The sequence below is a fragment of the Balaenoptera acutorostrata genome, chromosome 20, assembly GCF_949987535.1.
Source record: "Balaenoptera acutorostrata chromosome 20, mBalAcu1.1, whole genome shotgun sequence".
Lineage (NCBI taxonomy): Eukaryota > Metazoa > Chordata > Mammalia > Artiodactyla > Balaenopteridae > Balaenoptera > Balaenoptera acutorostrata.
Genome location: NC_080083.1, coordinates 26,149,046 through 26,176,692, shown reverse-complemented (window position 1 = coordinate 26,176,692; position 27,647 = coordinate 26,149,046). Strand labels below are relative to the sequence as shown.

Sequence of the window (27,647 nt, the reverse complement as noted above, 5' to 3'; positions counted from 1 at the left end):
GTTCCCTGACAGCACATCTAAGGGTGAGTAGGTTAGATGCCTTGAGGACACAGGATCTTGGGACCAGGGCAGCCCCTCCCAACAAGAGCTGCTTTATTCCAGGGAATTCCCCAGGGTTGTGTGAGAAGACAGCCCCCGCTGACCGCATAGGGCACCCTCAGGACCTTCCTATTGAGCTTCTGCTAGTTCTGATACCAAAAAAAACCCCACCAGGAATGTTTCCCTCAGTCCAGCATAACCTCCTCCGGGAAGACTCCAGTCCCTAATGTCCCAATCCAAGGATGAGAAGCATCCGTCTACCCTGCTCCTTAGACAGAAAGGTCTTGAGGGGCCGCCTGGGAGGAGGCTGAATCACGCTCCGTCCCCAGCTGTGGACCCAGAAGGGCTTGTGAAGCTCAGCGACAAACAGGCTGCCATCCACGAGCCAGGCGCCGTGGCTGGGCCACCAGAGAATTCCTGCCGGGAATGGAATCTGGACCAGACGCCACAGCCAACCATTCCTAGATGAGAGGAACCAGAGGCCTTGGACACCAGCACCACAGAGTCTTCATCCTGGGACTGCCTGTGGGCCATGCAGCCTAGGGAACAGTCTGAGGAAGGCCTAGCTCTTGCACACCCTGTGGGGAGAGTACCGGGCCCACCTCCATGCCACCCACTTCCAGAGATCCAGAGAAGACCAGCAGGCCCCGCTGCCTGGGAGTCTTCTCTTCCCAGCTTCTGGGGAGCAGCTCTGCTGCTGAACAGGCTGGAGAGCTGCAATTATCAAGACAGGATAAGAGCTATTTTGAGAAGGAGCCGTCCTGCTGCCAAGGCTTTTGACTTCCTAAACTAAAACAAGATGCATAAAGAAAGAGGGCAAGCTGGAGAAAAACAGGGAGGAACTTGCTCTGTCAAAAGCATCATATCCTGAATGAGGGGAAATACTAATCCCTTCCCAAAGGTATAGGTTTGCATCAAGGGGTGAGCAAGAGGCTGGCTAAGATATCCCCCTGGCTTCGGGAAGCAGCGGGTAAACCTGACCGCCTCCCTGCAAATTCCCTGCTGACTCCCTCTCTCCTAAGACCCTCCAAGAGCACTTATTCAGTCTGTTGCATTCATTTGAACATTTGAGCACAGACTATTTCATATTGTTGTTTAAATGTTTCCTGCCCATATGTCTTATCTCCCCATCCAGATGGTAAGTTTCTCCAGGCCAAAGAATGTGTGTGCTGTGAGGCTTCAATGGTTTCCTCAACAGTGCCTAGCAGAGTGCTAAGCATCTGAATAAAAACTGTTTATGGAAGGAAGGGAGAAGAGGAGAAAGGAAGGAAGAGAGAAAGGCAGGAGGGAGAGAAGGATTTACTGTCTTGCATGGAGATAATCTCTAAAAGTAGCTGCTCCCGCCCACAGCTGAGCTCAGGGCACAGGGCTAGATAAGCAGCCGTGGCAGAGGGGGTGGCGGCCGCATTTCTGGCACATCCCCTGCAGCTCTTCTGTTATCTGAGTTCAGGCTGTTCTCCCCTGCCACGCACACATCTCATTCGTTTTCCATCTGTAGTCAACTGCCCATCCTGGGCTAGTCCATGAATGGGCTAGTCCATCAGAGGCCATGCTGGACTTTGGGTAAGGGAGAGATATGGCAAGAGAAAGAACGAAGGCAAAAGAGCTTGGACTATCTTATCAAACATGGACCAAGAAGAATGAAAGTACTTATAGGAACAACGCACTGTGAAATCAGGACACTCTTTGCCAAATTCAGGACACAGGGCTGCCGAGAGCAGAGTTCACCTTGTGCCTTTCCAAGTTGAGGACTCAAATAGTGTGTAACCCAGAAAAGTGTCCCCTTTCTGGAGCGCCCTAGGCTGGAGAGGGGAGAGCCAAGCGGGGATGGATCCAACCTATGGCTTCCCAGACAGCCTTCCCACAGAGCACTTGGCAGGATTCATCGTTTGCCAAAAGGTCTCTACTCTTTCTCTCCAACGTTGCAACTAGCTCTGGTACCTTCATGTAAATGCCCCTCTCGGGAGATGCAGCCCCATAGGTGCACAGCTTGGCAAGTGGAACACAGGCTAGATGTCAGCCCCTGCTTCTCTGCCAGGTGCCCTTGTGCAGTGAACAACCTGCCCAACCACAGGGAGCACCTCTGTCTGTCTCCTTTCACATCTGCTTCCATTAAAGGGTGAGAGAGGCACTTGGATAAGGGGGAGCACGGAAAGATGGGAAGTAACTTCCCAGGGGCGTTCTTACCTCCTCATCTGTCATAATGGAGAGAGTAGAAGCCAGGCATTCCCAGGGGGGCAGCAAATGGAATTCAGAGAGTGCCAACAGGAGGGGAAAAAGAGAATTTTACTAAAGATGTCCAGTGGACTTGGGCACAAGCTGGCCCAAATTCCTTCCTAGTCCAAAGTGGCCCGAATAACAACGGCTAGCATTTACTGTACGCTCACTGTTGCCAGGCGCCATGCTAAGTGTGTTACATGTAATAGCTTGGCGAGTCCTCGCAAGAACCTTAAGAGGAATCCATTGTTCCTAACAACAGATGGGGAAACTAATGACTAGAGAGGCAAAATAACTTACCCAAGGTCACAGTCAGAAAACAGCGGACACAGGGCTCAAACCCAATGATATAACTCCAGAGTCCTTATTCTAAAAACCTCTCCTTTATGGATCTTTGCTCCCCTGAGGGCCAGGACTGCTGGTGGGGACTGGATTGCATTCCCAGGGCTCTCTCCTCTCTAGGAATGTCCTCATCTAGAGCCCTGGCCTCTCTTGTGCTCACAGGGCTGGAGCATGTTTTGGTCCATAACGCTTGAAGCAGGAATTCCTTGCCACTAAGATGCTCTGTATTAGGACTGGTTCCCACCTTCCCTCCTATCAGAGAGGTCAAGAGCACAAAGTGAGTGGCGGGGGCGGGGGTCAGACCCTGGGGATTCTCAAGTTGGCTGGCTGCAGGACCCACTGATGTCCTCACCTAGACATCCCTGGAGAGCCTGCCAGGGCAGCAGCCAATAAGTACCTCCCAGATCCTGGGATGGGGGCTTGAAGAGGGTTCTGAGGAAGCAGAGGGACACATGGGGAGACCCCCTCAACCTGAATAAGTTTGGAATTAGCCCTGAGTAAGACCATGAAGTAGGTAGCTTGTGTTAACGGGGCTTTTGATGTTTGCTTTTTATCACATGGTAGGTAAAGACCAGCTAATCTGAAAGGCCATGGGCTTAAATTGTTCTCCATTCCAAAAGTGACTCCTTCCCATTAAAAGGAGACTCTTAAAAATGAAAAAAGTTTCCAAGTCCCAAAGGAATGACTCTAATGGTAGAATTTTAGGCAAGATGAGAAGTTCCTCTGCCCCTTCAAGTCAAAATCCCAGCATGTACCATCCTAACAGATCTAGCTCTGTGGATACAGAGGCCACCCTCCCAACTGTCCTCCTGCCTCCCAGCCCCCCAGAGTGGACCCACAGGAGGGAAAAGCACAGACCTTTTAGCCACCAGATGACACGATTGTACATTTCCTCAGAGACATCTGAAAGTAACAAGAGATTGTTGCTTTTTTTTTCTCTCTGTGGGATACACGCCCCCTCCCCTCACTACATAACATCTCCCTTTCTAGCTCCACATTTCTCCACACAAAGCTGCCCTCAGCCCTTGATGTCTCCAAGAAGCTCCTCCAGCCTGAGACTAAATGTCACATTCCCACTCTCCCTCTCCCTTTTTCCCCACCCTCTCTTTGTGCCACTGTTAATGCCTTTCCCCACTTGGAAGTCTAAGTCCCAGTTCATTTATGCCCCACTTTGTTGCCAGAATATTTACTTGAGGACCTTATTCTCTTTACCAGCCCTCAACCAGCTCAGTTCTTTATCTCCACTCTCGGGAAGTAGCTTCCCACCCTGCAAACCACTCTCTACTACCCTCCATTGAAAGGCTAAGCAGCGTTGCCTGGAAGAGTCAATGTCTGACGCTGGCCCAAGCATCGTCATCGATGTCATTAGCTTGGAGCTCAGAGAAGCTGGTGGGGAAGGAATGGAGCAATGGGCTCAAGGATGGGTCTAACTTTGGCTCTGGCAGGAGGGCAGCTCTGAGGCCCAGAATACAGAGGGGGAACTTCTTGCCCACCCCAGCATCCCACCTCACTAAATCGGGGCTGCCCCTGGGTAGTCTGCTTCTTCACATACCCAAGAAGAAAGCACTAAACCTTTGAATGGGTTGTTTGGAGGTGTGCTTGGGGACCTGTGGCACTTCCCTGCGTGGTTCCAGGCTTGGAGACTCCTTTGGTGATGGTGGTGGTGATGGACTTGCCTTCCTTCTCTGGAACATCAGATCCTCACAGAAAGGGCTTGATTCCATTTCAAAAAAGGGCATTGAAGGGTCTACGGGAGAAGGGGACTTAGGCTCGGAATCAAGTGTTATTGGCCGGCTTTGGGACATTTCAACTTCAGGGTTGAGTAAGGCCCACCATGAGGAGTCTGGCCCATATCTCGGTAAGGACCGAGGGGGTAAGGGCCGAGGGGTCAGTTCCAGTTCTGCATGGACAGAGGGCTTTCCAGAGGGCTCTGGATGCCTAAGTGTGGGTCCTGAGGACACATAAGTACTTTTTGAGGGTCTTGTGGTATGCTGTTTATAGATGGGCTCTGGACTGACAAACGTGGAAGATTTGCGGGGGCTCTCAGACACGGCTCGAGATGTCACACGGGAAGCTGACTGTCCCCCGGGGGAGATGGTGACCCTGCGGCCACCCTCACTGTCTCCTCGGATTGAGGACTTCACGTTGGGCTCCACTTCTGATGATATTAAGGCCTTTGGGAAGGACTTGGTTTCGGTGTAGACAGAATGCTTGTGGATAGACTCAGGCTCTGGGCGCATAGAAACTTTATGTCCACCATCCAAATCTTTAAGGAAGGAGAGTCTGAGGGATGATTCCAAGTTCGTACTTCTATGCAAGGCCTTAGGTTCTGTGTAAATTGAGTTTTGACAGCCCATTTCAGATTCTTGGCCAGGGATCCTTCTCTGGGTTGGTCGAGAGTCTGTACAGATGCGGTTGTCGCTGCGTTCTGGGCTAGAGGGTCTCCTTGGAGATCTGATATCAGCAGCAGTCAAACTCTTTCGAGTGGGCTCAGTTTGGACTGCTTCATCCTTTGGATAAACCAAAGGCCTATGGGGAACTCTGACCCCTTGTGGGTACTGGACCTTGGAGGGTGGGTCTTCTTCTAAGATTGTGAAGTTGTCTTTCTGGTCGACAAAACTCAACCGGCGAGAGGATTTGGCATCTGGAATTAATGAGTAGCGATTATTGATATCACGCCCTGGTTTGCTCTCACCCCCTCTTCTAGTTGCTTCCTCTCTGGAGGTACTAACATTCCGCTGCATCTGGACAGCATGGCGGTATGCTTCAGATTTTGATCGGGTCTCGGTTCGACAGCTGGGTGCTCCAGAGACGCCTGGCCCTGAGTGGGGGGAGCTAGATCGAGGGTACTCTGATGCTAAATGGGGAATGGTGGAATGCCCAGCTTCTGATCTTCGATGGGCTGAAGGGATCATGGAGGCCGTGCCACTCCGCTGGCTTGAGGCAAGATCGTATGCATGTCCTCGCTGAGGGGTTGTGTTAGTAACCTCGGCCCCTTTCTGTGCTGAAACTGCTACCTTGGACCCAACTTTATTTGTCTTGACCATATGATAGATTGTGCCTCTGTGGGTAGAGCCCATATTTTACCGGCTGGCTTGTATTCAGGGTCCTAATGATGCCTGAATATTTACCCTCAGTTTTAAAACCTGCTGTTCTTGCACTCCCACAGAACTGGCTGTTGTTCTCCAAGTGTCTCAAATAGTCCCCTTAGCTACCTGCCTGGTGATGTCATAAAGGAAGGAGCCTCCTATTAAATATTCTGGCATACAGCCACAGTTCTTCAGATACTCTTACGCAGTAACTGCAAGGAAACTGGATTTGTCTTTGGAGCTGACACCACCAAAGCTTTGACCAAGTTCTCAGCAAAACAAGGATTTCCTGGTGTGTATAACGAAGGCTCTAGATCCCCCCTTACTCTCCCCAGATTCTAGAAATTCCCAGAGACTCATCCAGAGAGAAGGAATCAGCCTGAATATGCTACTAAGGCAAGGCTACTTAAATCAATCACACTGTGTTAGCCCCAGTTTTAATAAGGTGCAAGGTACAAAATTGTCCCAATTTGGTTTGGAACTGCACTGTATATAAGTCAAAAAAATAGAACTCCAGCTTTTTACAGGTTTCATGGGTGATTTGGTTGGTCCTGGGGTGAAAATCCAGGTTGCTCAAATCATAAATTCTCACACATTCTTGGCCCAGGAGTGAGTGTAGGACTGTAGAAGGGATTTGGAGTCAGTCATTGGTTTCAATCACAAATGGCTATTTGTGTACCTTGGACAAGTTACTTGACTTGCTTGAGACTTGGTTTCTTCATCTGGAAACCATTGCCTGGTAGGTGCATGTCCCACAATAAATGTTAGTGTCCTTTCTCATGATTCCCTCCTCTCAGCTATCATGATCAGCTGGACTCCAGTTCTTTCTTGATTTGAAGAGTGACTTTCCAACTTGGATGACCATTTTGGATAAGAGAGAGACACTGTCATCTTTCTCTCCCTTTCACACACTGGTTCTCTCTCTCACTCTCTGACACAGACCCTACCGTATCCAGCATTTCACTGTTGACTCTGAAGGGTCATGGCAGTTATGGGATGTTCAGAATCGCTGTTTCTGGATCTTTATATTCAGTCTTGATTAGAGACATAAAGTTAAAATTTTTAAAAATCCACTTTTTTTTTTTGGACGCCCTGTGTGGCTTGCGGGATCTTAGTTCCCCGACCAGGGATTGAACCCAGGCACCGGCAGTGAACGTGCCAAGTCCTAATCACTGGACCACCAGGGAATTCCCAGAAAACCCACATTTTTATGTACCAGGAATCTCAATAGATTGAGAAACTATGAGCTACTGACACAGGTCTTAAATATATAAAATACTGGCCCTCAGGCCAGCCAGGTCCCTGGTGGTGGGGACCCAAGGGCCTATTTAGCCTTCTCTCGCTCCCGAGTCCCAGGTCCTTCTCTCACTTCTGCTCCCTGATTCCCACCTGCACCCCAGACTCAGGGAAGAGCAGCAATGTTTTGTAGCACATAGCTTTTGTAGTACGTAGTGCAAGTGTTTCACCTTCTTGGTTAATTCCTAAGTATTTTATTCCCTTTGATGCTATTATAAATGGAATTGTTTTTATAATTTCCCTTTCAGATGGTTCATTGTTCATATATGGAAATGCAACATATTTTGGTATGTTGCCTTTGTATCCTGCTACTTAGCTGAATTCATTGATTAGTTCTAATGTTGTTTTTTTTTTTTGTGGACTCTTTAGGGTTTTCCACATACAAGCTCATATCATCTGCAGAGATAATTTTACTTCTTCCTTTCCAATTTGTATGCCTTTTCTTTTTCTTGCCCAATTGCTCTGGCTAGAACTTCAAGAATTATGTTGAATAGAAGTGGTGAAAGCAAGAATCCTTCTTTTCTTCCTAATCTTTGAGGAAAAGCTTTCAGTCTTTCCATACCATTGAGTATGATGTTTGCCATGGGCTTTCATATATGGCTATTATATTGAGGTAATTTCCTTCTATTCCTAGTTTGTTGAGTGTTTTTATCATGAAGGCTGTTGGATTTTGTCAAATGCTTTTTCTGCATCAATTGAGATGGTCATGTGTTTTTTTCTTTCATTATATTGACACGGCATATTACATTGATTGATTTTTATATATTGAAACATCCTTGCATCCCAGGAATAAGTCCCAGTTGGTCATGGTGTATAATCTTTTCAGTATGCTGCTGAATCCTGTCTGCTAGTATTTTGTTGAGGATTTTTCCACCAATGTTCATAAAGGATATTGGTTTGTATTTTTCTTTTCTTGTAGTGTCTTTGTCTGGCTTTGGTATCAGGGTAAAACTGGCCTCAGAATGAATTAGGAAGTGCTCCCTACTCTTTAATTTTTTAGAAAAGTTTGAGAAGGATTTGGTATTAGTTCTTCTTTAATTTTTTTTAATATAAATTTATTTATTTGGCTGTGCCGGGTCTTAGGTGCAGCATGCAGGATCTTTGTTGCAGCATGTGGGCTCCTATAGTAGCAGCATGCAGGATCTAGTTCCCCAACCAGAGACTGAACCCAGGCCCTCTGCAATGGGAGTGTGGAGTCTTAGCCACTGGACCACCAGGGAAGTTCCTCTTCTTTAAGTTTTTGGTAGGCAGTCCAGTGGTTAAGATTTCACACTCCCAATGCAGGGGGCATGGGTTTGAACCCTCGTTGGGGAACTAAGATCCCGCATGCTGCACAACATGGTCACAAAAAAAATAATAAAATAAAATACAAAAAAATTTTTTTTGGTAAAATTCACCAATGAAGCCATCAGGCCCAGGACTTTTTTTTTTTAACATTTACTTTTTAAAAGAAATTTATGTTCTTAATTTTTTTGGCTGTGTTTGCTCTTAGTTGCAGCACGTGGGATCTTCGTTGAGGCATGCGGGATCTTTCATTGCGACACATGGGCTTCTCTCTAGTTGTGGTGTGCAGGTTTTCTCTCTCTAGTCATTGCACACAGGCTCCAGGGCTCATGGGCTCTGTAGTTTGTGGCACGCAGGTTCTCTCGTTGAGGTGCACAAGCTCAGTAGTTGTAGTGCATGGGCTTAGTTGCTCCGTGGCATGTTGGATCTTAGTTCCCCTACCAGGGGTTGAACCGGCATCCTCTGCATTGGAAGGTGAATTCTTTACCACTGGACCACCAGGGAAGTCCCCAGGACTTTTCTTTGTTGAGAGATTTTTCAATACTGATTCAATCTCCTTACTAGCTGTAGGTCTACTCAGATTTTCTATTTCTTTGTGATCTAGTCTTGGTAGGTTTTCTGTTTCTAGGAATTTGTCCATTCATCTAGGTTGTACAAAATTTTCTTTGTTGCATATAATTGTTCATAGTATTCTCTTATAATCCTTTTTATTTCTGTAGAATCAGTAGTAATATTCTCACTTTAATTTCTGATTTTAGCAATTTGAGACTTTTTTTTCTTAGTCCATCTAGCTAAAGGTTTGTCAATTTTGTTGATCTTTTTGAAGAACCAACTTTTGGTTTCATTGGTGTTCTGTATTGTTTTATATTCTCTATTTCATTTATCTTTGCTCTAATCTTTATTATTTCCTTTCTTCTGCTAGCTTTGGGTTTAGTTTGTTTTTCTTTTTCTAGTTCCTTAAGTTACAAAGTTACATAGTTAACTTGAGATCTTTATTTTTTAATATAAACATTTATAGCTATAATTTTCCCACTTAGTACAGTTTTTGCTGTGCCCCATAAGTGTTGGTATGTTATTTTTGTTTTAATTCATCTCATAGCATTTTCTAATTTCTTGTGATTTCTTCTTTGATCCATTGGTTGTTTAAAAGTGTGTTAATTTCCATGAGTTTTTGAATTTTCCAGTTTCCCTTTTGTTATTGATTTCTAACTTCATCCCAATGTGGTCAAAGAAGATACTTCGTATATCTATCTTTTAAAATTTATTGAGATTTAATTTGTGGCCTAACATATGATCTATCCTGGAAAATGTCCCATGGGTACTTAAGAAGAGTGTGTATTCTGTTATTGTTGTTGGGTAGAGTGTTTTGTATATGTCTATAAATCTACTTGGCTCGTTGTGTTGTTTAAGTCCTCTGTTTCCTTACTAATCTTCCGTCTGGTTGTTCTATCCGTAACCGTGAGTGGGTTTTTGAAGTCTCCAATTATTATTATAGAATTGTCTATTTCTCCCTGCAGTTCTGTCAGTTTTTGCTTTATATATTTTGAAAGTATATCATTAGGCACATAAATATTTATCATTATTATGTCTTCTTTCTGCATTGAACCTTTTATTAATATATAATGTCCTTCTTTGTCCCCTGTAAACTTTGGTATAGTCAACTGTCTGATAGTATAGCCACCCCTGCTCTCTTTTGGTTACTATTTGCATGGAATACCGTTTTCCATCCTTTCACTTTCAACCTGTTTGTGTCTTTGGATCTCAAGTGAGTCTCCTGTAGACAACACAGAGTTGGATCATGTGCTTTTTTTTTTTTTTTAACATCTTTATTGGAGTATAATTGCTTTACAATGGTGTGTTAGTTTCTGCTTTATAACAAAGTGAATCAGCCATACATATACATACATCCCCATATCACCTCCCTCTTGCATCTCCCTCCCACCCTCCCTAACCCACCCCTCTAGGTGGTCACAAAGCACCGAGCTGATCTCCCTGTGCTCTGCGGCTGCTTCCCACTAGCTATCTATTTTACATTTGGTAGTGTATATATGTCCATGCCATTCTCTCACTTGTCCCAGCTTACCCTTCCCCCTCCCCATGTCCTCAAGTCCATTCTCTAGTAGGTCTGCGTCTTTATTGCTGTCCTGCCCCTAGGTTCTTCATTACCTTTTTTTTTTTTTTTAGATTCCATATATATGTGTTAGCATACTGTATTTGTTTTTCTCTTTCTGACTTACTTCACTCTGTATGACAGACTCTAAGTCCATCCACACCTCACTACAAATAACTCAATTTCATTTCTTTTTATGGCTGAGTAATATTCCGTTGTATATATGTGCCACATCTTCTTTATCCATTCATCTGTCGATGGACACTTAGATTGCTTCCGTGTCCTGGCTATTGTAAATAGTGCTGCAATGAACATTGTGGTACATGACTCTTTTTGAATTATGTTTTTCTCAGGGTACACGCCCAGTAGTGGGATTGCTGGGTCGTATGGTAGTTCTATTTTTAGTTTTTTAAGGAACCTCCATACTGTTCTCCATAGTGGCTCTATTAATTTACATTCCCACCAACAGTGCAAGAGGGTTCCCTTTTCTCCACCCCGTCTCCAGCATTTATTGTTTGTAGATTTTTTATGATGGCCATTCTGACTGGTGTGAGGTGATACCTCATTGTAGTTTTGATTTGCATTTCTCTAATGATTAGTGATGTTGAGCATTCTTTCATGTGTTTGTTGACAATCTGTATCTCTTCTTTGGAGAAATGTCTATTTAGGTCTTCTGCCCATTTTTGGATTGGGTTGTTAGTTTTTTTGATATTGAGCTGCATGAGCTGCTTGTAAATTTTGGAGATTAATCCTCTGTCAGTTGCTTCATTTGCAAATAGTTTCTCCCATTATGAGGGCTGTCTTTTCATCTTGTTTATGGTTTCCTTTGCTGTGCAAAAGATTTTAAGTTTCATTAGGTCCCATTTGTTTATTTTTGTTTTTATTTCCATTTCTCTAGGAGGTGGGTCAAAAAGGATCTTGCTGTGGTTTATGTCATAGAGTGTTCTGCCTATGTTTTCCTCTAGGATCATGTGTTTTTATCCATTCTGCCAATCTCTGTCTTTTGATTGGAGAGCTTGATTCATTTACATTTGAAATAATTCCTGATAAGGAGGGTCTTATTTCTGTCATTATGCTATTTGTTTTCTGTACGCCTTATAACTTTTTGTCCCAAATTTCCTGCATTACTGTCTTTTGTGTTTAGTTGACTTTCTGTAGTGAAATGTTTAAATTCCTTTCTCTTCTCCTTTTGTGTATTTTCTATAGCTATTTTCTTTGTGGTAACCATGGGGAGTACATTTAGCATCCTAAAGTTGTAACACTCTAAATTGAATTTATACCAGTTTAACTTCAATAACATACTAAAACTCTGCTCCTTTACAGCTCCATCCCCACTCCTTTCAGTTGTTGATGACACAAAATTATAAACTAATAATTTATAAAAAAAATTTTTTTAAACTAATTTTTAGTTTAAAAACCAAAAAAATAAACTAATAATTCTTTTAAATGCATTAGTCCCTCAAATTATGAAGAAAACAAGATGTAGAGTTAACAAACCATAGTTACAGTAATACTAGCATTTACACTAAAAACTGCTCTTTTTTCCCTTAAACGTATTAGTCTCTTAAATTATGCAGAAAACAAAAAGTGCATTTACAAACCATTGTTACAATAATACTAGCTTTTATAATTACCCATGCATTTACCTTTACTGAGATCTTTATTTCTCCATGTGTCTTTGAGTTACTGTCTAGTATCCTTTCATTTCACCTTGCAGGACTCCCTTAATCATTTCTTACAGGGCAGGTCTGGTGCTTACAAATTCTCAGCTTTTGTTTATCTGGGAATATATTAATCTCTCCCTCACTTTTGAAGGACAGTTTTGTCATATATAGAATTCCTGGTTGACAGTTTTACTATTCTAGCAATTTGAATATACCAACCCACTGTCTTCTGACCTTAAAATTCTCTGATGAGAAATTATCTTCTGATAATCTTATTGAGGATTCCTTTATATGACTATTTGTCTCTCTCTTACTGCTTTCAAGATTTTCTCTTTGAGAACAAATGTATGGACGCCAAAGCGGGGGAAAGCAGCGGGGGTGGGGTGGTGGTGATGTGATGAATTGGGAGATTGGGATTGACATGTATACACTGATGTGTATAAAATTGATGACTAATAAGAACCTGCAGTATAAAAAAACAAACAAACAAAACAACTAATACTAAACTTTCATTGCGTTATTTGTATGGAAATATGTTAATATAAATGTTTCAGACATTACATGAAATTTCTAAAAATCTTATATGTTCTGGTATAATGTTATAAGTCATAATCCTAGTTATTACTTTAAAATGTATATCTCAGAAATAACTAATTTTCTTGTCAACTGCATTATTATGAATTTTCATCAAATCTTTAACCGTGGTCATTTTTAAGTCTTTTGTCATTTACAGACAGTTCTGGGTATACTCTGATGCTTTTGCAAATATGTTCCTATAAAAGGGTTTCATCTTCAAGAAATTCATGGAAAAGACTCTGACAAGCACAGGTTTCTGCTAACTGACTGTACTGCTGAACTGAATGAATAAGCATTTTCAGAACTCTAATGAAAAACTGATGAACTCATAAAAGTGCTAACAAAAGATCAAGATGAAAAAAAAATTAATTACATGGGACTGAGTGAACTGATGAGGATGAGTATAATTTTTGTGACTTTCTGTTTGAATTAAAAAAAAAAAATCCCACAAAGACTCAGAGGCAAAGTATATACAAATCAATTTTCACTGCAAAGTAAAGGAGCTGTTACAGTGGAGGATTACTGGACTGAATGTCAATATTATGACATAGTATGAGTGTGTTTCATGTTTGGTAATTGCAATCATTGTTGCTTTTGTTGTGGTCATCCATGTACAATGCTTGGTGTCAGTCTATTTATCTCTTGTAAAAATAAAATACAGTGTGTGTGTGTGTGTGTGTGTGTGTGTGGAAAAAAGAAAAGAAAAGGTAGAGGTGAAAGGAATGTAAAAAAAAATCCCTTTTAAAATCACATCAAAAAAAAAAAATACTTAGGAATAAACCTGACCAAGGAGGTGAAAGATATATATGCTGAGAACTATAAAACATTAATAAAGGAAACTAAAGATAATTCAAAGAGATGGAAAGGTATCCCATGCTCCTGGATTGGAAGAATTAATATTGTTAAAATGGCCATACCACCCAAAGCAATCTATAGCTTTAATGTGATCCCTATCAAATTACCCATGACATGTTTCACAGAAGTAGAACAAATAATCCTAAAATTCATATGGAACCATAAAAGACCCATAATTGCCAAAGCAATCCTGAGGAAAAAGAACAAAGCAGGAGGCATAACCCTCCCAGACATCAGACAATACTACTAAGCTACAGTAATCAAAGCAGACTGGTATTGGCACAAAAACAGACATATGGATCAATGGAACAGAATAGAGAGCCCCAAAACAAACCCGCACACCTATGGTCAATTAATCTTCAACAAAGGAGGCAAGAATATACAATGGGAGAAAAGACAGTCTCTTCAGCAAGTGGTGTTGGGAAAGTTGGACAGCCGCATGTAAATCAATGAAATTAGAACACTCCCTCACACCATACACAAAAATAAATTCAAAATCGCTTACAGACTTAAATATAAGACATGACACCATAAAACTCCTAAAAGAGAACATAGGCAAAACATTCTCTGACAAAAATAAAATCGTACCAATGTTTTCTTAGGTCACTCTCCCAAGGCAATAGAAATAAAAGCAAAAATAAGCAAATGGGACCTAATCAAACTTACAAGCTTTTGTACAGCAAAGGAAACCATAAACAAAATGAAAAGTCAACTTAAAGACTGGGAGAAAATATTTGTAAATGATGTGACCAACAAGGGCTTAATTTCCAAAATATCCAAACAGCTCATACAACTCAATAACAAAAAAAAAACAACCTAATTGCAAAATGGGCAGAAGACCTAAACAGACATTTCTCCAAAGAAGACATACAGAGTGCCAACAGGCACGTGAAAAGATGCTCAACATTGCTAATTATTAGAGAAATGCAAATCAAAACTACAATGAGGTACCACCTCACATCGGTCAGAATGGTCATCATTAAAAAGTCTACAAATAGCAAATACTGGAGAGGGTGTGGAGAAAAGGAAACCCTCCTACACTGTTGGTGGGAATGTAAATTGGTGCAGCCAGTATGGAGAAAAGTATGGAAGTTCCTTAAAAAACTAAAAATAGAGTTGTCATATGATCCAGAAATCCCACTCCTGGGCATATATCCGGACAAAACTGTAATTTAAAAGATACATGCACCCCTATGTTCACAGCAGCACTATTCAGAATAGCCAAAACATGGAAACAACCTAAATGTCTCAACAGATGAATGGATTAAGAAGATGTGGTACATATATACAATGGAATACTACTCAGCCATAAAAAAGAAAGAAAGAATGCCATTTGCAGCAACATGGATGGACCTAGACATTATCATACTAAGTGAAGTCAGACAGAGAAAGACAAATACCATATGATATCACTTATATGTGGAATCTAAAATATGACACAAATGAACTTATCTGCAAAACAGAAACAGACTCACAGGTATTGATAACAGACTTGTGGTTACCAAGAGGGAGGGGGGTGGGGAAGGGATGGATTGGGAGTTTGGGATTAGCAGATACAAACTACTATATATAAAATAGGTAAACAATAAGGTCCTACTGTATAGCACAGGGAATTATATTCAATATCCTGTGATAAAACATAATGAAAAAGAATAAGGATGTATGTATATGTATAACTGAATCATTTTGCTGTTCAGCAGAAATTAACACAACATTGTAACTCAGCTATACTTTAATAAAATAAATTTAAAAAATAAAAAGAAAAGGTAAAGGCAGGCCCCAAAGGAGGCTAAGATGGAATAACCAGAGAAATAGAAGGAAAACCAGATTGTAACATAAGGGAGTCAAGGGAATAGTCTGAGAGAGCAAACTGGACAATGAGGTCAGAAGAGTGTCCTTGGGATTTAGGAATATGGAAGTCATGGGTAACCTTAGGATTGCCTGAGAACGGAAGGAGCAGAATTCAGATTATAGTGGGTTGAAGAGTGAGTCGGAGGTGAGGCACTAAAGACAGCAGGTGTAGACAACTCTTTTAAGAACTCTAACTGCAGTGGGAGGAAAGAGATGGGGCAGTGGCTGGAAAGGGATGTGGGATCCAGGGAATACTTTTTTTTTTTGGCTGCACCATACGGCATGAGGGATCTTAGTTCCCCGACCAGGGATCGAACCAGTGCCCCCAGCAATGGAAGCACAGAGTCTTAACCGCCGGACTGCCAGGAAAATCCAGGGAATACTTTTTAACAATGGGAAAAATCCAAGTGCGTCAAGTGATGAAAACAAGGTAATAAAGAAGGGGTTGGAGATACTAAGAAGGGAGATAATAACCTGAGAAGGATAACTCTTGAGCAGACAGGAGATGAGACTGGCCTTGGACAGGAAGAGAGACACCTCCTTCAGTGTAACATGGAGGAAAGTATCAACAGAAAGAGTACATGTAGAACAGGTCCACCTCTAGTTTAGGGTAGACTGCTTTACCTACAGCTGTTCTAGTCACAGAGACAGATGTGGTCTTGTTAGTAGTTTTGGTGGTGGGAAGCTGATTTGTTCCCATCTGATGGCTAATTTCTCTGTAAAGTTGGAGGTAATTCATCTGTTAAATGTTGATGGGAAGTGAAGAATAAAAGTTTGAAATAACAGCTGCTGAAGAGTAGGAAAAGCAGCATGCTAAAGAAATACAGTGAGAGTGCCATGTGCAGGAAAAGCACCAAGTATACAAAGTACCTGGCACATAACAGGTGCTCCATAACCAATAAACAGTATCTATCAACATTATTATTGTTAACATTGGCCAATATTACATAGTCACTGGCCAGAGAGAAGAGTCTACTCTGTAGACAAAGGATTACAAACCACATCAGTGCGAGTCTGTAGCCTTGTAGGACTTGTAGCCTTTATGAATACTAATAGATAATGCTGTAATTTCATATCTTACCATTTATCATGATATGTCTATTAGTTCTTACATTTTTATGTATGTTGGTTTTTTTCTCACCATATAAAGGTTTTTGAGAGGAAGTACTGCATGTTACTAAGTCTCTGTATCCCTCAAAGTTTCGTATTATTTGTAAAGTAATTTGTCATGGGTTTCCTCTGGTTACAATGGCAAGCAACTGTTTCCTTGCTTTAAAATGGTCAAATAAACTTGTACCTTCCTGTTTTATTTGTGCAGAGTAAAATTTTGGGGAGCTAAGAACTGTATGAATATGACCGTCCACAATAGGAACTCTCCGGTTTTCACAAACAAAGACCTACTACTTACAGATAAAATGTTAGCTGGCTAGCACCGCACAAGAGGCTAAGTTAGAGAAAATATTGTGACCTTTCTTACCATAGTTTCATTCTTCTAAGACACTAAGGATGTGAGGTGTAAACTGAAATATACAGAGATGATGTTTGTTCACCTTAAAGAGTTCAAAATATTTTGGGCTTTTATTCCTACCCACACTTTTATCGTGTAAGTCAATTGTAGCTGGAACGGGAATATGGCAACCCCGGTGAAGAGGAGGGCAGTATTTCTGTAATAAAACACGGATGACTGGCGCCAGTTTGTACGATGGGTGGCAGCAGTAGCTATTTACTTGTCAAACTTTATAACAGAAATCTAAACTTCTTTGGGTGGCGGGTCCTCTCCCAACAACTAAAACACAGAAATATACCTTACAGCTGAAACCTAACTGGTATTAAAAGGAAACATTTTATTATATAACAGGAGTTGAAGTGTTTGAAAATTTATATAAAAAAACCAAACGTCATTCTGGGCACAATGAGAAAGCTTTACAATCAAAACTACCGTTTACTTTTCAGAAATCTGACTGAAAACAAATGGTTAAATGTGCTGCAAACAAACAAGTCTTTCTGTCTATTGTGGCGGCTGAACAAAGTGTGAGCAATGGAACCACTGCCCTAATGGTGACTGAAGCAGATGAGGGAAGAAGGGAGCTCACGAGCAGGACACTCAAACGCAGGCCAGGAGTCCATCTATGGTCCACTTCCGGTCAGTCTGACAAGTCACTCTGATCCAGCACGATTATCCTGAACAAAAAAGGGAGTTTCGAGTTGGTGTGATGTTTCTTAAAGACACAAACAACAGCCTCTTTTTATTCAACTGAATTCAAAGTAATCAAGCGAGATTATGATAAGCTAGTGTATCATGGAAATGCAAAGCATTTCGAGAGCAGCATCTTCTGTACTCCCTCCATCTAAAACCATTCTTGTGGGACCTCCCTGGTGGCGCAGTGGTTAAGAATCCGCCTGCCAATGCAGGGAACACAGGTTCGATCCCTGGTCTGGGAAGATCCCACATGCCGCGGAGCAATTAAGTCCATGCGCCACAACTACTGAGCCTGTGTGCCACAACTACTGAGCACACACGCCACAACTACTGAAGCCCGCGCACTCTAGGGCCTGTGTGCTGTAACTACTGAGCCCGCGTGCTGCAGCTACTGAAGCCTGCATGCCTAGAGCCCGTGCTCCGCAACAAGAGAAGCCACTGCAATGAGAAGCCCGCTCACCGCAATGAAGAGTAGGCCCTGCTCGCTGCAACTAGAGAAAGCCAGCATGCAGCAACAAAGACCCAAGGCAGCCAAAAAAAAAAAAAAAACCATTCTTGTGCTGTCTACCAATTATGTAATCAAAGTTGGCATTAATTTCCCCTTGTATTTTAATTAACTATAAACATTAGCATTTTTAAAACTGAGCAACTCTGAATTCAAGTCTTTGTCATTAATGTTTATTTAGATACTGGTACATGTTTAAAGTCTATTCATGTTGTCCATAAACAGTGGATTTTGACTTACAAACATCTGACATCTCATTACCTGGATGGTTTGGACCAACCCAGTCGCTTCCAAAAACAGGGTTTTAGTTCCTCTTGATAGGAGGAAGAAAAAACAACTTGATTACTTTCTGGGTCAAAGGGTGAGAGCATTCAGAAGTCACATTAGTACTCTCTCTAGTTTAGGGTGGACTGTTTTCTCTCCATCAATTGTTTTCTTCTACAGAGATAGAATCTTTCTAAAAACACAGATACTGGGCTTCCACTCCTAACATCCTGCAGCTCCCTGTCATAGCAATGGACGCGAATGATGCTAATTTCACAAAGTCCCTGCATTATGTTCTCAGTGAATTCAATACTAGCTGAATGCTCACACACTCTGGGCCTTGTGCCAGTCAGGGTCCTGGAGGAAACAGAATGCACCCCCAGGCCCTTTAATGAAGTGACTACTTACAGAGGTGTTGTCAGAATTAAGGGAGCAAACAAGGTATGGCAAAGCATCCAGCGACTAGCAGCAGTGGGAAGCCATTATCACCCCTAAGCCTGAAGGGACTGGGGTGGTAGGGGGACAGGTGGGGCAGAACAGTTACTGGAACCCAGTGAGAGCTAGAACTGGGAAGGATGGGCTGCGCTATAGAAGCTGTGCTTGTTGAGGGACATCACGTCCACACAGAGATGAAGTGCTGAGGTAGGCAGTCAGGCAAGTAATATCCCAATTATCTGATCTTCTGCTGGGGTCTCCCATTGGCCAACAGGAAGCCGGCTGGCCAGGAAGCCCAGCAGATTCAGTTCACAAGGGTCAGCATCCTGGGGCACAAAGCAGGGCAGAAAAAGGAGAAGAATGAGAATGGACTGGGGAAGGGATAAAAGGGATACCAGATGATCTGAAAGAGTTAATGACACTAACTTCCTGAGTAGGAGGAACTTAAATATAGGAGGGCATCATTTGTGAATGGCGCCTTAAAGCTCTATCAAAACAGTTCTGAAATTAAGGTTTGTACTTTTCACATTACTTGTAGACTCCACTTAAATTCCACAATTTATGATTTCTTATCTTTTGAAGACACATTAGAAGGAAAACATCTTTCCAGACAATATGAGCCTGGCTGAAGGCTTGCTTTAGAAATAGAATTGGCTGTAGTTACTGTTTTGTGATAAAGACATAATTGGGAATTAACAGAAAACCTGGGCTGAACTACAGGGGAAAAGTGTAGGAGGATTATGTATAGCATCTGGGAAACATTTCTAAATAACTTTGATGCTCATGGAAGCCCAAGGACTCCAGGCTAGGCTACATTGTAAATGAACATCCATTCATACCTTCTTCAGAAGTCCCTAAAAAGCTCTCTGATTTCCTTCTCTCTGGCGTGATGCTTTCTTCCCCTTTTCTCTTCTTTTCACCAACTTCTTGATCTTTAGTATTTGTCTCCCTTCAATGACAATGATTTTGGTCATTAAACCATGTGCACAATGGCCAGGGGAACAGGACTGCGCTCCCAAGGAAATATAATAATAACTAGAGCCTTCCCTATGGAACAGTTCAAGTGCTGTCATGTATACTAACTCATTTAATTCTCATCACAACGATATAAGGTAGTTAAGTGATGAGAAAACTGAGGCACAGAGAAGTTAAATTACATGCCCAGTAAGTCCTAGAGCTGGGATGAACCCAGGAAGCCTGACTCGGACTCTGCTCTCAACCACTAGGCTGTATTGTCCCAAAGGAAAATAGCATTTCACTTATGTTGTAATTGGTGTCCTTTTTACAACCACATGTATTTTTATTACCTTATCTTCATTTCCTAAAACTCTCAATATCTAACTGCAGTATCTAATAACTGAAGACCACATTTGTCAAACCAGTAAGCAGAAACCAACTCCCGCACTCAACGATAAGCTCCCTAAGGGCAGAGACATGCTATCCCTCTGCATCTCTAGCCCCTAGCACAGTGCTCAGCTCACTGACAGTGCTCAACAGATGATGGATGAATCAAACTGACATGGTTTAGGGATTTTTCTTCTGTTTTCATCTGGTGGATATTCAAAATAAAATATGCAAAGTGAGAGAGAAAATAAAGCCAGCTAGGGTGAAAAGGATTTTTTTTCCTCCTAACCTCTCATCACTAACAGAATCACAGGCTCTAAAGTTGGAGGAGGTTATCTATTACCTCCGTCCAAATGCCCTGGACCAGAGAGTCGTGCCGCCTACGCTTGGGTGGGAGGAGCTGCTGTTAAAGTTAGTGTAGAGGCAGCTGCTTCTCTATCAGATTGCTGTGGCCATTAGAAAGCTTGTGCTTTACTGAATAAAAATCTCTTACTCTGCAGTTTCTAGTCAGTGGCTCTGTCCTTTGGGGCGGAAGAGAGTAAGCCGACTCTCTTCACTTTACAATATTTCAGGTATTTGGGGGCAGCTATCAAATTCTCTACTCCATTTGCTCTTCTCAGCCTGAGCCTCCCCAGCTCCGTCAGCTGTTCTCACATGACAAGGTTTCCAGACTTCTAGCTGTTCTGTGGCCACCCTCTTCTATTTGTTGACGGTCCCCTTTTAAAATGTGACACCCCAAAAGGAGCCCCACATGAGTTCTAGAAGTCCTCTAGCTAGCCTGAGACATCACCTTGGCCTGGACTGCACATTTCTGTCTGTTCAGCGTCAGTGCTGCATTGACCTTTTCAGCAACTGCATCAAACTGAGGTCTCATGGAGTCGCTGTCCACGTCTTCTTCAACGGGAATTTCTTGAATTCTTACCACATCTCAAAATGCATGCTAAATGCTGGGCATATAAAAATAAGATGTACTCCCCGTCTTCAATGAAATTACAGTAGAGTAGGAGCTTCCGATCAAAAAATGCTCCATTAGGTCAGATCTCTCACATTCTATACTTTTGGATCTAAATGCTCACCTTTATCTTTCAGAGAAATCTAACATTTCCACCTGTCAAGACCATTTTGAAGCCACAGTCTATCTACCCATCACATTAGCATTTATCCTTAGATTTGTGTTATCTAAAAATTTGATAAGCATGCCTTTTCTGACTTAATTTGAATGACCGATGAAAATGTTGAAGGTGACAGGGCCTAGACACAGCAATCTTAGAGGCCTCTCTCTATACTGATATCAGTCTGCTAGTCAGTATCTTGAGCACTGTGGGTGGCTGGAGGAAGAGGGGGAGACAGAAGTCGGGGCTGGCTTATCTAGAGCAATGTAATGCCATCACCAAACATTCTTTCTCCAAGGAGTCCATGTACTTTCTAAAAAACTAAAATCTATTTATTTCAAAAAACTGAACTAAAATCTAGTCCCCCTTCCCGAAAAAGAAAAAAAAGATCCCCTGATGGAGAACAATAACCTTGCCGAGCACTTGGGGAGACCCTGTAGCTCCGTGCTGTCCTCAGGTGGCTGCAGCCATCTTTCCAGGTCCTCATCAAGCGTAGAGTGAGCTCTGTCCAAGGGCAAGTGAAGAGAATTGAGACAGCTATCATTCCCCTTCTCCCTTGACAAGGAGGCATAGCACTCTAGAGCGGGAAAGGACCTTCAAACTCCTGCTTTCACTGTACACGTGAGAAAATGAGAGCTCGGTGAGACTGTACCTGGAGTTGTAGTGGTCACTTAGATCCGATTTAAATGTGCACCAGAACCCTCCTTTAGCCTCTTGACAAAAAAGCCCAAAGTGTGATATTAGACTCTGTCTCAATTGTAGGTCATTACATCAATTTCCACCTGAGGCTAGAAATGCACACTCATTCCCACAAGTTTTTCAGATTAAGAACTGCCTCTGAGGCTACTGGATGGATGCAGAGAATGTGTTTTCAGAAGGCCTAAAAAGTCCCAACCATCTGAAAAAATATCTTCCACTCTGGCTTGGTGCCAAGGACTGAGATGACTGAGCATCTGTGGGCAGCTACCTGTGTCTAGCATAGCCAGCCCTTTTGAAAAAGGAAGAGACAATGATAATAGTAGCTAACTTTTGATAATGTGCAAAGCACTTTATATTTGTATAACCAAATGTAATTTGGCCTTCTTGAGCTACTCTTCTTTTGCCTTAAATAATGGCTAGATATTTACCGAAGGTGTTTTGGGGAGATGGAATGAATGGAGTTACATCATACATTATAGACAAAAGGTTTATAAAACTTTAAAAAGTTTACCTTCCTCCCCCTTTGCCTCTTTGTCTTCTTTGTCTCACCGCCCCCCCCCAAAAAAAAAACCTCTCCCCACTTCCTCTCAGGTCCCAGGGCTCTAGTCTCCTCACTTCCTGTCCAGGTCTCTCTCTTTTCCTTCCTTGAGGAGAACAGTTTAGCCCTTGAAGACTGACAGAAACTGGATTCACTACGCAAAAGTTATTCATCACACTGTCCTCCCTTACCTTCCTCTCCTATAGCAGCTGAAAGCTAAAAACGCAATTTCCAGTCTCCCTGGCAACCAAGGGTGGCCATGCGTCACATTTGGCCAAGGAGATATAAGCAGGCATCTGTTGAGAACGGCTTCTAGGAAAGCTTCTGCTTTCCAGATAAAAAGGCATAAGGTTGGCTCGACTATTCCTTTGCCCCACCCTCTTATTTCTGCCTGGAGTATGGAGAGCAGGCACTGTGTCCAGGAGTTGACAAGCCTGAAAACAAAGGCCAACATGCTATGTCTGGTAGAGCAGACAGATCAAAAGAGCCGAAGTCCCTGGTAGCATCGCTGAGCTGCTACACCAGCCGTGGCCTGCCAACCTCTGGGCTTCATGTCGTGTGAGACAAACTCATTTAAACACGACGGTGGGGTTTTCTAACGTTTGCAGCTGAAAGTATTCGGCAGGGCTTCCCCAAGGATTTGCTGGTCCAGGATAAGGATGAGGCAAGTGGTGTAAGTGTAGATTCATAGCCTCTCTTTCTTTAAAATGTAAATGTTTTGTTCATCATGGATTTTTTTTGCATTAGTATTGATTTTTTAAAATATGGCATCAAAATAGTACTTTTCTTGACTTCTGAGTTTTTTGGTGCCCCCTTCAATTTTGTGCCCAAGGAGTGTGCTGCACTCACCTCCCTCCAGTCCTGGCCCTGAATGACAGTTCAGACAAAGCAAGAAATGTTAGGAGGCAAAGGAGGTGATCTGAAGTGGTTTACCTTACAACACAGGTCAAAGGAGAGTTCCAAGTCAAGAACGGAATTGGGTTTCTTGAGGCAAACTTGTGTTTTCAGACTGAATTGTCTGGATGATTGCCTCCATCTTCTCTTATTTGGCTAGAAAGATCTAATAATTCTCTTTAACTAAAATGTTTTGAAAGAAACTGAAACCGATGTTTGCCTCACAAAATGAAGTAAAAACAAAAACAAAAAACAACAACTTTACAAGAAAAAAACAAATAATCCTATTAAAAAATGGGCAAAGGACTAGGATATTTCTCCAAAGAAGATATACAAATGGCCTTCTGCATATGAAAAGATGCCCAACATCGCTAATCATTAGGGAAATGCAAATCAAAACCACAATGAGATATCACCTCGCACCTATTAGGATGGCTACTATCAAAAAACCAGAGACACCCCCACCCTGGTGGTCCAGTGGTTAAAACTCCGCGCTTCCACTGCAGGGGCGCGGGTTCGATCCCTGGTCGGGGAACTAAGATCCCGCATGCCGCTTGGCACAGCCAAAAAAAAACAAAACAAAACAGAAAATAACAAATATTGGCAAGGATCTGGAGAAAGTGGAACCCTTGTGTACTGTTCGTGGGAATGTAAAATGGTGCAGCTGCTGTGGAAAACAGGATGGCATTTCCTCAAAAACATAAAAATAGATTTACCATATGATCCAGCAATACCACTTCTGGGTATACATCCAAAAGAAATGAAAGCAGGGTGTGTTGAAGAGCTATTTGCGCACTCACACTCAGAGCAGCATTACAGTAGTCAAAAGGTGGAAGCAACCTAGTGACCACTAACAGATGAATGGATAAACAAAATGTGATACACACACACACACACACAATGGAATTCAGCCTTAAGAAGGAAGGAAATTCTGATGCATGCTACATGAATGAACCCTGAAGACATTATGCTGAGTGAAATAAGCCAGTGACAAAACAACAAACACCGGAGGGAGACGCAAGAGGGAGAGGATATGGGGATATATGTATACGTATAGCTGATACACTTTGTTATACAGCAGAAACTAACACACCATTGTAAAGCAATTATACTCCAATAAAGATGTTAAAAAAAAAAAAAAAGAATAGTGAAACTCAGAGAAACAGAGAATAGAACTATGGTTGCTGGGGACTGAGGGGAGGGGGAAATGGGGAGTTGTTGTTTAATGGGTATAGAGTTTCAGTTTTGCAAGATGAAAAAGTTCTGGAGATCAGTTGCACAACAATGTGAATATACGTAGCACTACTGAACTGTACACTTAAAAATTTTGTGTTATGTGTATTTTATCACAATTAAGGACTGTTTAAGAAAAAACAAAAAAAAAACCTTTTAGGAATAGGGGCTATAAGGATAGTATGACAAAAGACCATTATTTCCTTATTTGTCAATATCAGAAGAAAAACTAATATAAACTAACACTATAGTTTTTTCAAACACTTTAAAAAAAAATCCAGCTTTTTCTGTTACCTCTCTGTATCCTCTTCTAGATGCTGAGTTTCTTTGGTCCAAAGCATACTGCTGTCTTCTTTATTACTGTTAGTTTCTTGTTCTTCTAAATGCCTTTGATCTAAAAACAGTTGAAAGACTTAACTTTAGAACAAAAAAAATTTTGAGAAAACCTGCCTTAAAATGGAGTGCACGACTTCCCTGGTGGTGCAGTGGTTAGGAATCTGCCTGTCAATGCAGGGGACACGGGTTCAGTCCCTGGTCCAGGAAGATCCCACATGCCGCAGAGCAACTAGGCCTGTGTGCCACAACTACTGAGCCTGTGGTCTAAAGCCCGCGGGCCACAACTACTGAGCCTACGCGCTGCAACTACTAAAGCCCATGCGCCTAGAGCCTGTGCTCTGCAACAAGAGAAGCCACCGCAGTGAGAAGCCCGCACATCACAATGAAGAGTAGCCCCTCGCTCGCCGCTACTAGAGAAAGCCCGTGTGCAGCAACAGAGACCCAACGCAGCCAAAAAAAAAAAATGGAGTGCAAAAAATTAAGGCTAATCAGTGGACCCTGAAGTCTGCAGTGCACAAGTTCCCCTCTTCCCAGAAGAGCAGGGGGCCAGGTGGCAATCTGCAGGGCGCCTGTATCCACAGAAGCTGCTTCTGAGGTCTGGGGAGCTCTTTGCCAGGTGAAACGGCAGGAAGCCGTGCCTGTGCCAAGGCTCGAGAGAGACAGAGGAAAGAAATGGCACATAAAAGAGGAGGCAAGAGTCCCTGAAAACATATTGTACAGATTTATTCTGGGGGGCCACCCTCTTCCCACTTGTTAGATGTTTCCAGATTGGAGCCAGGGAAGGAATTTGGGTGGGGAAGGGTAGTGCCCTTTAATGTATGCCAGGCATTTTACATATGCTATCTCATTTCATCCTGCCAGCAGTCCTATGAAGGGAAGGAGACTAACATTTGTTAAGTATCTCACAACGTACCAGGCACTATGCATGAACATCATTAGGTAGGAGTTAACATTCTCATTTTACAGATGAGGATAACTGAAGCTCAGAGACATTAAACAGTTTGTCATACCAAAGTAAGCAGTGGAGTCAGAATTGAGGTGGAGTGTGCCTGACCTCAAGGTCCACACTCACCCAAATGTACCACTGTGCTTGCAAGGACAGTTACAGCAAAATCTGATGAAAAAGAACGAGGGATTTGGCTTACCACTTGCAGCGATGCCCAGGTGACTTGCTGTGTTCTCATCCAACACTGTGGATGAGGCCTGCTGCCGCTTCAGGTGCTCTGTCACAACATAGAGCAGAAAGCAACTTATTTCTTCTTTTGCATGTCACATTATCCTCTAGGGCAGTGGTTCTCAAAGAGTACTCCTCAGACCAGCAGCCTCAGTATAACCTGAGAACTTGTTAGGTATGCAAATTCTCAGGCCACATCTCAGACTTACTGAATCAGAAACTCTGGGGGTGGGGATGGTGTAGCAAGCCCTCCAGGTGGTTCTGATGCCTGATGAAGTTTGAGAACCACTGCCTTAGGCATCCAATCCCATATAACACTAAAAATAAAAGTAAAAATAATGATGACGATAGGTGACACTTGCAGAGCTCCAAGTGGCAGGTACTATTTCTAATTTGCATACATTAATTCAAGATTAATATTCACAATTAATCTTCAAAATACCCTATGAGATTGATCACATTATTGTCATTCCTGTTTAACAGATGAGGAAATTAAGGTAAAGAAAGGTTAAGGAGGGACTTCCCTGGTGGTCCAGTGGGTAAGACTCCACGCTCCCAATGCAGGGGGCCTGGGTTCAATCCCTGGTCAGTAGAACTAGATCCTGCACGCATGCCGCAACAAAGATCCTGCGTGCCACAATGAAGACCCAGGGCGGCCAAGATAAATAAATATTGTTTTTAAAAAAAGAAAGGCTAAGGAACTTGCCTAGAATCACACAAATACTAAGAGGGGTAACTGGAATTTGAATTCAGGCAGTCTACCTCTAAGGCTTATGAGCTTAATCTCTATTTTATATACTCTCTCAAAAAGTTGGTAAATTCAGAGTAGTTCAAATCTCTCCCTATCTCTATTGGCCTAAATTACACATTTTTTATCTGTTCTGTAGAGAGACAAAAGGCAAAGAATAAAATTTCCAGTTCCTAACGAATTGATCATTAGACTAAGACAAGCGTCTACTAAACTCAGTACACTGCTTCACATGTGTTAGGTGCTCAGTTTCCTCAAAGTGTTCCCCAGAGCCCATCAGAGCGACAGCTGGGAGGCAGCACAGACGGGACCCCTGGGCTCACCGGCACGGGCCTGTTGTGTGCAGGCACAGGTCTTTCCCTTCTAGCAGGTCAGGAAGCAAGCCCTCCCTGGCAGCCCCTGGGCATCAAGGGGCCCCATAAGGTCATTTAATATAATCTGAAATTTTAAAATCCATTTTTATCTTTGTTAGAGGTAGTCCCTTGTTGATCTTACAAGATTCTAAAGGACCCTCCCCTTTAGGCCCTGGACGGAAGCCTGGAGTTGTGGATGTGTGCCCTTCAAAAGAGTAGGTGTCAGCTCCAGGTCACTCCCCAAAGCTCTCCTGAGAGGAAACAACAAGAGTGATGATAAACAATAATCAGGTAGGCACACCCATTATTAGGAGAAACTACTCAGGTACCCTCTGCCCTTTATCTTTCTGGAAAATTACTGACCCATCTCAAAGTACAAGACATCGCCTAGAAACCTGGCCCAGATAATTCCCGTAAGTGAAATGAGGAAGAGTTTCTGCAGAGCACACTGGGGTACAGCAGTGCCAAGAGGCCAGCTGCAGAAGCCTG

At 42.5% G+C, this 27,647-nt stretch overlaps 2 protein-coding genes across 2 annotated transcripts in view; both read right to left on the bottom strand.

Annotated features, from left to right (window-relative positions):
• Positions 1 to 3,329: 3,329 nt before the first annotated feature.
• On the bottom strand, positions 3,330 to 5,645 carry LOC103019180 (serine/arginine repetitive matrix protein 1). Its single transcript, XM_007190350.1, is given in 3 exon segments — positions 3,330 to 3,400; positions 3,403 to 3,501; positions 4,151 to 5,645. Coding segments are annotated over 3 exon segments (1,665 nt in total).
• An 11,485-nt stretch (positions 5,646 to 17,130) lies between these two features.
• TEX14 (testis expressed 14, intercellular bridge forming factor) overlaps positions 17,131 to 27,647 on the bottom strand; it is a 50,434-nt gene continuing 39,917 nt past the window's right edge. Inside the window, exons 24-29 of the mRNA XM_057535163.1 lie at positions 26,029 to 26,106; positions 24,842 to 24,941; positions 21,595 to 21,687; positions 19,567 to 19,676; positions 18,290 to 18,341; positions 17,131 to 17,504 (exon numbers count right to left, since the gene is read on the bottom strand). Of these exons, the coding sequence (XP_057391146.1) occupies positions 17,468 to 17,504; positions 18,290 to 18,341; positions 19,567 to 19,676; positions 21,595 to 21,687; positions 24,842 to 24,941; positions 26,029 to 26,106 (470 nt within the window). The 3' untranslated portion in view covers positions 17,131 to 17,467. The remainder of the gene's footprint in view (positions 17,505 to 18,289; positions 18,342 to 19,566; positions 19,677 to 21,594; positions 21,688 to 24,841; positions 24,942 to 26,028; positions 26,107 to 27,647) is intronic.